This window comes from Pseudophryne corroboree, chromosome 6, assembly GCF_028390025.1.
Source record: "Pseudophryne corroboree isolate aPseCor3 chromosome 6, aPseCor3.hap2, whole genome shotgun sequence".
NCBI classification, from domain to species: Eukaryota; Metazoa; Chordata; class Amphibia; order Anura; family Myobatrachidae; genus Pseudophryne; species Pseudophryne corroboree.
Genome location: NC_086449.1, coordinates 185,274,433 through 185,284,829, shown reverse-complemented (window position 1 = coordinate 185,284,829; position 10,397 = coordinate 185,274,433). Strand labels below are relative to the sequence as shown.

The 10,397-nt window shown below is 39.0% G+C and overlaps 1 protein-coding gene across 1 annotated transcript; it reads left to right on the top strand.

The window, feature by feature from the left end:
* The first annotated feature begins 3,114 nt into the window (after window positions 1–3,114).
* LOC134934519 (uncharacterized protein F54H12.2-like) lies at window positions 3,115–4,422 on the top strand. Its single transcript, XM_063929945.1, has one exon. It carries the CDS (start codon window positions 3,115–3,117, stop codon window positions 4,420–4,422), a length of 1,308 nt encoding a protein of 435 aa, XP_063786015.1.
* The last annotated feature ends 5,975 nt before the right edge of the window (window positions 4,423–10,397 follow it).

The window sequence follows — 10,397 nt, the reverse complement described above, 5'->3', positions numbered from 1 at the left end:
AGCAGGCATTTTGGTGTCACCCCTCGGCGGGTGACACCTGGGTATGGGCAACACACCCCTGTGGGGACATTTATGTATCTGGCACTGTGGGGGCATTTATGTATCTGGCACTGTAGGGGCATATAGGTACCTAGCACTGTGGAGGCATATATCTATCTGGCACTGTGGGGGCATTTATGTATCTGGCACTGTGGGGACATTTATGTATCTGGCACTGTGGGGGCATATATGTACCTGGCACTGTGGGGGCATTTATGTACGTGGCACTGTGGGGGCATTTATATATTGGGCACTGTGGGGACATTTATGTATCTGGCCCTGTGAGGGCATTTATGTATCAGGCACTGTGGGGGCATATATGTATCTGGCACTGTGGGGGCATATATGTACCTGGCACTGTGGGGGCATATATGTATCTGGCATTGTGGGGGCATTTATGTATGTGGCACTGTGGGGGCATTTATGTATTGGGCACTGTGGGGACATTTATGTATCTGGCACTGTGGGGGCATTTATGTATCAGGCATTGTGAGGGCATATATGTATCTGGCACTGTGGGGGCATATATGTACCTGGCACTGTGGGGGCATATATGTATCTGGCACTGTGGGGGCATTTATGTATCTGGCAAAGTGGGGGCATTTATATATCTCGCAAGTAGTGATAGCACACTTTTCTGTCAAATGAAAAGTGACAGGTGCCACGCCTACTCTCCACTCACTCTCCACCCACTCTCCGCCCAGACTCCACCCCATCACCACCCATAACACTCCCCCCGACACTCCCTGTTTTACGCCTATTTTTAATATAAATTGAATATAAATGTCATCATTTGATATCATTTGATATCAGTGTTTTCATTAGTCATAGGGCGATCACAAAAGTCTCTTACAAGACCTGTGTTTTATCAGATAAGACTCATAGGTTTGAAAAAAAGCCATAGTATGTCACGCAGCACAGCTACTCGAAAAAAATGGATGAAAAAAAGGTATTACACAGTGTTAAATCCTGGTAGTTATTGCGGCATTGATAAATATTATAAGGCTAATATAGGGCAGTTTAAAAGATCGGAAATTAAAAAATGGCTTCAAGATGCCTATACGTTGCATAAGCCGGCGCGAAAAACCTATAAAAGGAACATGATTTGCGTATCGGATATAAATCAGCAATGGCATTGCGATCTGGTCTCGCTCATAGACCTAGCGAAGTACAATGATGGTTTTAAATACATATTAACCATTATCGATATTTTCAGTAAGAGAGCATGGGCCATCATTCTAACAACCAAGCATGCTACAACAGTCACTAATGCTTTTGAAAAAATATTCCAGCAGAACTGCATGCCAAAGAAATTGCAAACTGACCGCGGTAAAGAGTTTCTAAACAAGATCCTAAAAAAAGCATTAGAAAGATACGACTTTAAAAACACGTATGTGGTGCTATTTCACAGCTCAGAATACATACAGATATATAGATGTTTTACAAAATATCATATACAGTTATAATAACACGTACCATAGAACGATTAAGTGTACGCCGTGCGAAGTTACGCCATCTAACTCTTTGAGAATTTTGAAGACGACATACGGTGAATACTTTAGAACTAAGAAAACTCTGACACGATTAGCCGTTGGTGATCATGTAAGTATTTCCAAATATAAGGATATATTTCAGAAAGGATATGAACAGAATTTTTCTGAGGAGATATTTGTAATACGTGGCGTGAATACTAAAGGTCTTAATCCGCTTTACACGTTGACGGACCTCTACGGCGAAGATATTACCGGTAGTTTTTACCCCGAAGAACTTCAATGCATACCCAAAAACTATAATTGAATTTACAAAGTGGAAAAGATTTTAAAAAATAAGACGGTTAAAGGTCGAAATACGCGTTAGTCAAGTGGCGCGGATACCCCGCAAAATTTAACAGTTGGGTAGCGTCAGCGGAGTTAAAAGATATATAAAGCACATTACCCTCTAAAAAAGACGAGCTATGGATGACAAATCGTTTTACATAACATTGCCCAGCAATGCTTCGGCCTATACTTTCCCGCAGAATAAGATATCTAACTATACAACAAAGCTTGCAAAGTCGATACAATTAAGTGGTGATTGGGAAGTTGCTCTTACAGAGATACAATATCCGCACACATGGAATACTTTGGATATACAAGATTGTAGGTTACAAATAACACAGGACGTTATGCTAACCAAATCAGTTGTGGAATTCACAACCGTGTGCGTTAAACCCGGGTTTTATAAAACAATTGACGCGCTGCTGGATGTAATCAACGCAGAAATTGGACATCATAAACTGGATGGCGGATTAAGACTAGTGTACGATCCGCTTGAACGTGTTGTAACATGCGACAGTAAGCGGTTGTATCATCTTTCAGCGGGTGATAAACTGACGACTATACTTGACTTGATTTACAACCTAAAACTAAGATTTCTAAGCCATGCGCAGACATCAAAGGAGGCCAATATACGCTGTATGTGTATACTGACATTATCGAACACCAGAGGGTAAGCGCATTTTGACACGGTAACCATAGAGATAAAGAATGATCAGAACAAGAATATTTCATTTAAGTTTGGGAAAGCGATCGTGAAACTACACTTACGATGGCGCAAAACCGATTTTTATTAAATTGACAGAATGGCTGTCATTAAAAAATATCGTGATCCGGCATTGTACGCGCAATATTATAAAGAGCAAGCCGGTAATGGTTTACCGGGATTTCACGGCAGTGCGTATATGTACGGTTGTGGTTTAGGTGGTATTTTTCGTAGCCTGTTCAGAAAAGCCTTACCTCTCTTCCGAAGAGGCCTAGAATTGGCTAAACCACACGTGAAAAGCGCTGCACGTAATATCGCAAAAGACGTCATCGGACAAGCCACAGCGGCCGCTATGAATAGATTACACGTGACAAACCAAGCAAAACAAGATGGTTCTGGTTTAATATATACAAGAAAAGGTATGGCTAAAAGAAAACGGAAGCGGTCGACAGCACTTCCGCCATGGTGTATGCCCCTTTTAAACAAAAACCGGAGACGTCGAAACTTAAATAAGAAAAGAAAATCGACGCGAGGGGTTGGTGATATTTTTTAACCATGTCTTTCATACACAATGAGTCCGTTGAATGCGCAAAATCAGAGCTGGATCTTTTTGACGTACCTCCAACGCAAACTAGCGTGGAGAAGAGTCTATACGTCGAGGTTCAACCTTTAGCAGCGTTATCCGAGACAGCACCGCTGGAATTTTATATAGCGGCCAGTGGTGAACATTACTACGATCTGAACAACACTCTGCTGTACGTGACGTGTAAGATCGTACGAACCGACAACAATCCGATACCCCAAGGGGCACGGGTAGCCCTTATTAATTATCCCGTAGCGACTTTGTTCAGTCAGGTGGATGTTTCTTTGGGTGACAGACTCATATCTCAATCCAACAATCTTTACGCCTATCGAGCATACATTGAGACCATATTGAATTACAGCTCTGATGCTTTATCCACAAAGCACGCAACAGGCTTATTTTACAAAGATGTGGCTGGAGAACATAACCCCAGGGCTCTGGATGGGGCAAATACAGGCTTTATAAAGCGCGCGAGAGCAACAGCGCTGGGTCGCATAGTTGAATTACTGGGTCCTCTGCACTGCGACCTTTTTCATCAACATAAACTTATCTTAAATGGTGTTGATTTGAATATAAAACTAACCAGAAACAAAGACATATTCTGCTTAATGTCAGCGGAGGCAGATGCCTTTAAAATACAGATCGTCGCAGCTTCGTTGTTTGTGAAAAGAGTTCAGGTCTCGCCGGCCGTCTGGATCGGACATGCGCAGGCTTTGCTGAACGGCAACACAAAATATGCAATTGATCGTGTAGGGATGAAAATCTACAGTGTTCCTACAGGCAGTAGAGTGTTTAATTTAGAAAATTTGTTTTTAGGACAAGTGCCAAAAACAGTCATAGCTGCGTTTGTAGACAACAAAGCATTTTCAGGAACTTATGATCGGAACCCATTACGTTTTGAACATAAAAACTTAAATTTTGCATCTCTCTACCTGGACGGATCCCCGCACCCGGCCAAGCCATTTCAACCAGACTTTGAACACAGTAATACTGTGCGTGAGTACGTGTCGCTCATACAGATTACAAATAAGCAGAAATCAGATTCTGGTATACTGATTGACCGTGAAGAGTACCTCGATGGTTACACGCTTTTCGCTTTCGATCTGTCACCTGAACAGGAGTGTGTGGAACACCTATCGTTAATAAGAACAGGCAATTTACGTGCAGAATTCCGCTTTGTAGAAGCGCTGGACTGGACAGTCAATGTAATAATATACGCTTTATTTGATAATATCATTGAGATTAATCAAAGGCGCGATGTGTTGTACGATTATCTATAAATGAAATCATTTATTTTTATGTTTTTTGCATATTTTAACAATCGCCATTTCATTGTTCAAAAATGAACACATTACAGATAAATTGTATTCTGTACGCGATGCCAAGCACGCGACATGTTTTTAAAGGAACCTATCCATGTGACATGCTACCGGACGGTAAACTGACACAATACCCATGCGCATTTGTAATCAACACTCATACTAGCGAACAACCTGGTGAACACTGGTTAGCCGTTTATTTTAATGAGTATAGCATTAGTTATTTTTTTTATTCTTATGGCTTCACCCCAGACAGTTCCATTTTCCCAAAGAATATAATAAATTTTTTACGTTTTAATTCAAAAAGTATTCGCCACCAAAAACGTCAGTTGCAAGCTTTTTCAAGCGATGTTTGTGGTCAATATTGTATCTACTTTATATTTTTTATGTGTAAAAACTACAAATATGAGGATTTCTTGACCAAGTTTAGTAATGATACAAACTGTAATGATCGTTTAGTTTCAAATTTTGTAAAGCGTATGCCAAGAAGTCAGTGTTTGAGTCATTATACGGATAAATATATACAGAACTGTGTAACTTGTTGTAATAACCGATGTGTTTGATGCATTTTATGTAAATGCTGTATAACTATATTGATTTTAAAATAAAGAACAATGTTTTAAACTGTATGTTGTGTGATTGCAGTCTTCTTTTAAATTCACTGATTAGAATCAAAGGACAAAACAGAGTTATTGTAAATCATAAACATATTTTTATTGGATCATAAAAAGTTTATTTACAGATACAGTGCTGTGGCATTATTATTACACAGCATTTCTTTACATTTTAAAATATGAGTTAACACAATGTACTATTATTACAAAACAAACCAACTATGCATTAACACAATTTAGTATTATTACAAAACAAACATTATGGTACAAATTAATCTCAAATTCTAATACGCAAATAAAAATCAATATAAAATAGTTATACACTATAGTGTCAACCACTGTGATTCCTGAAACAGACCTACATCTCTTTTCCTAGGTAATAAATAGCCATGTGGTGTAGTTAGGCCTGGGGAATTTAAAACATTTATACGTCTTTTTTTAAGGGTTTGTAGCGGTGCTGGTTCTGTGACAGTGCCATCAGACACTGTGTGTGTCTCTGCTTTTAAACGGTCTAGTTGTAGTCTATTTGCGCCATTAACTACTACAGTGGACGGTATATTTAATTCAGACATAGCACGCATAAATTCATGCCAACCATTTGGCGTATTACGACTCGACACGCTATGGTTTTGCGTAATGCTTCTTATTAAATCCAGCATGTTGGATCCTGGTACAGCTTGACCTTTATACAGGAATTCGCCTTTAGTATTCCAGCTTGTGATGTGTTTAGAACGTGTCATTTTACTCAATAATATTTCACCGTTTTTCTTATACCGTGCATTAACACTGCTCAAAATTTCATTATAAACATCATCAGTATCAGCTGATTATGCAGCGTTAATTGACTCATCAGAAGCATTTGGACCGGGTGATAAAAGAGTTAAAGCTGACATTTCTCTATCAGACTGTTTACTCAACACCAGATATCTCTGCAGTGCAGCTGTATATCGTTTTGCCTTTTCATATTCAGATAAATTGTTATTCTGTAGTATGTTGACGATTTCTGCATCTAGACCTTGCGTGGCTGTTTTACGTATGTTATCGCTGCTCGGTTTGTTGTGTAAACGATCTATCTGATGTTGAGGCACCAAAAACATTTTCTCAGCATATTCCATCAGCGATTAGTCAGAAGGCCGGTTATTAACGGAATAGCAAAACCAAGCAGCGAACCAATAAATCCACCCGATTGCTTCACTAAACGCTTCTTTTTACCAATGGCGTATTTCTTATTACAAAGCGATTTTATAAGGGCACGCTTCTTTTTAAGGTACTTCAACTGTCGTTGTGACAACGGTATTTTACCTTTAAGCTTGTTAAGGGCTATCTCACAAATGACTGTCACCAAATCGTTTGAAGCATTAGATAAAATAGCATTTCTTTGGGTAGGTTTCGCCTTTATTAGCGTCTTTAAAAGGGCCCAATTACAGCATAGTCGGGCTGACATGTTCACCATTGATAGGTCTATGATGAATGACTAAAAGTTGTTCAATTATAGCTTTTTAGAACAGCGCTTTTTAATGACATAAGCAACCGGATCATCAGGTGGGAATAAACCGCTTCGTAAACGGTACTCATCTAGCGTATTTGTTCTGAAATCAACCAGTAAATAGCCATAAGGTTTAGCTGTTGCATTTTCAAAAGCATCTAGAAAGAAATGACTATTGTTTGGATACATTTGTCTAGCCAGTGTCGACACCTGCAATTTATCCCGGGGGTTTTTGAACAACACCATATATTTTGTGTTTAAATGTATCGTCCTGCTCTTTTTTCCTTGACAGAATACATTTTGTACAAGGTACATGATACTGAGATTTCTATGGTGTACATACTTTGTGAAAGCTTTCTCAATCTCAGAATTATTACTAGCCGATTCCATCAGATCATCAACAACCGCTAAACTAATCCTATCAGGGGGAAAAAGTTGGTCATCATTAAAAGTCTCAGGTAACCCCTCTAAAAAACGAATACCGGGGAAATCACGTAGTAGCTGATCAATACATAGACTGCCAACAGCCATAAAACCAAACATTATTATCAGGCACGTGTGACAGGTGTGTAGTGGCATTTTGCAGCAGCATTTTCACAAAATAACTTTTCCCTGAATTGGAGGGGCCTGCTAAAATACATGAGAAGGGGTGTTGCAACCGGATGTCCATCTTAATACCCAAATGGAAGTGTTGTGTAGTTATCTGTAAGTTTCCGTTTAGTGTAAACGCACTTTTGCGTTTTCTGCAGCGTGCGCATCTCAATCTGCCAGTACTTTTTAAACCGGACTATACCGGGTTGATGGATCACAATTTTTTTCTGATCTACACCGCCAGGGTTTAAAGGATAATCTAAGACCAGATCTTTCAGACTGTCAAAGTTAACATGTTGCGCATTATCAACATTGAGCGTTATACCTTTAACTTTTAAACAGGTCTTTCCATTGTTTAGGCGATAGCCGTATGATTTGGGACCTGATGAGACAAACTCAGTTATATGTGTCCCCGTTGGCAGTTCGCTAGTCAGCGCACCTAGATAATCACCCAATGGCGGATTCCAATCTCCAGGCCTACTGACAAAAATCACAGAATCTGTATCATGGTAAAGACAACGCCCTTGTAATCTATCCAAAAGATTGTACAATTCAATACGGGCATATGCCGTTGTCATTGCGGCAATGAAGATATTGTTACTTGAATGACTTGGTGTAATGGTCTTTGGCTATGAAGTCTATTTTTTTTTTGTATATTAGAATTTGTGATTAATTTGTACCATAATGTTTGTTTTGTAATAATACTAAATTGTGTTAACGCATAGTTGGTTTGTTTTGTAATAATAGTACATTGTGTTAACTCAGATTTTAGAATGTAAAGAAATGCTGTGTAATAATAATGCCACAGCACTGTATCTGTAAATAAACTTTTTATGATCCAATAAAAATATGTTTATGATTTACAATAACTCTGTTTTGTCCTTTGATTCTAATCAGTGAATTTAAAAGAAGACTGCAATCACACAACATACAGTTTAAAACATTGTTCTTTATTTTAAAATCAATATAGTTATACAACATTGTACATAAAATGCATCAAACACATCGGTTATTACAACAAGTTACACAGTTCTGTATATATTTATCCGTATAATGACTCAAACAATGACTTCTTGGCATACGCTTTACAAAATTTGAAACTAAACGATCATTACGTTTTGTATCATTACTAAACTTGGTCAAGAAATCCTCATATTTGTAGTTTTTAAATACAAAAAATATAAAGTGGATACAATCTTGACCACAAACATCGCTTGAAAAAGCTTGCAACTGACGTTTTTGGTGGCGAATACTTTTTGAATTAAAATGTAAAAAATGTATTATATTCTTTGGGAAAATGGAACTGTCTGGGGCGAGGCCATAAGAATCAAAAAAATAACAAATGCTATACTCATTAAAATAAACGGCTAACCAGTGTTCACCAGGTTGTTCACTAGTATGAGTGTTGATTACAAATGCGCATGGGTATTGTGTCAGTTTACCGTCCGGTAGCATGTCACATGGATAGGTTCCTTTAAAAACATGTCGCGTGCTTGGCATCGCGTACAGAATGCAATTTATCTGTAATGTGTTCATTTTTGAACAATGAAATGGCGATTGTTAATATATGCAAAAAACATAAAAATAAATTATTTCATTTATAGATAATCATACAACACATCGCGCCTTTGATTAATCTCAATGATAGTATCAAATAAAGCGTATATTATTACATTGACTGTCTGGTCCAGCGCTTCTGCAAAGCGGATTTCTGCACGTAAATTGCCTGTTCTTATTAACGATAGGTGTTCCACACACTCCTGTTCAGGTGACAGATCGAAAACGAAAAGCGTGTAACCATCGAGGTACTCTTCACGGTCAATCAGTATACCAGAATCTGATTTCTGCTTATTTGTAATCTGTATGAGCGACACGTACTCACGCACAGTATTACTGTGTTCAAAGTCTGGTTGAAATGGCTTGGCCGGGTGCGGGGATCTGTCCAGGAAGAGAGATGCAAAATTTACGTTTTTATGTTCAAAACGTAATGGGTTCCAATCATAAGTTCCTGAAAATGCTTTGTTGTCTACAAACGCAGCTATGACTGTTTTTGGCACTTGTCCTAAAAACACATTTTCTAAATTAAACACTCTACTGCCTGTAGGAACACTGTAGATTTTCATCCCTACACGATCAATTGCATATTTTGTGTTGCCGTTCAGCAAAGCCTGCGCATGTCCGATCCGGACGGCCGGCGAGACCTGAACTCTTTTCACAAACAACGAAGCTGCGACGATCTGTATTTTAAAGGCATCTGCCTCCGCTGACATTAAGCAGAATATGTCTTTGTTTCTGGTTAGTTTTATATTCAAATCAACACCATTTAAGATAAGTTTATGTTGATGAAAAAGGTCGCAGTGCAGAGGACCCAGTAATTCAACTGTTGTGTTATGTTCTCCAGCCACATCTTTGTAAAATAAGCCTGTTGTGTGCTTTGTGGATAAAGCATCAGAGCTGTAATTCAATATGGTCTCAATGTATGCTTGATAGGCGTAAAGATTGTTGGATTGAGATATGAGTCTGTCACCCAAAGAAACATCCACCTGACTGAACAAAGTCGCTATGGGATAATTAATAAGGGCTACCCGTGCCCCTTGGGGTATCGGATTGTTGTCGGTTCGTACGATCTTACACGTCACGTACAGCAGAGTGTTGTTCAGATCGTAGTAATGTTCACCACTGGCCGCTATATAAAATTCCAGCGGTGCTGTCTTGGATAACGCTGCTAAAAGTTGAACCTCGACGTATAGACTCTTCTCCATGCTAGTTTACGTTGGCGGTACGTCAAAAAGATCCAGCTCTGATTTTGCGCATTCAACGGACTCATTGTGTATGAAATACATGGTTAAAAAATATCACCAACCCCTCGCGTCGATTTTCTTTTCTTATTTAAGTTTCAACGTCTCCGGTTTTTGTTTAAAAGGGGCATACACCATGTCAGAAGTGCTGTCAACCGCTTCCGTTTTCTTTTAGCCATACCTTTTCTTGTATATATTAAACCAGAACCATCTTGTTTTGCTTGGTTTGTCACGTGTAATCTATTCATAGCGGCCGCTGTGGCTTGTCCGATGACGTCTTTCACGATATTTCGTGCAGCGCTTTTCACGTGTGGCTTAGCCAATTCTAGGCCTCTTCGGAAGAGAGGTACAGCTTTTCTGAACAGGCTATGAAAAATACCACCTAAACCACAACCGTACATATACGCACTTCCGTGAAGTCCCGGTAAACCATTACCGGCTTGCGCT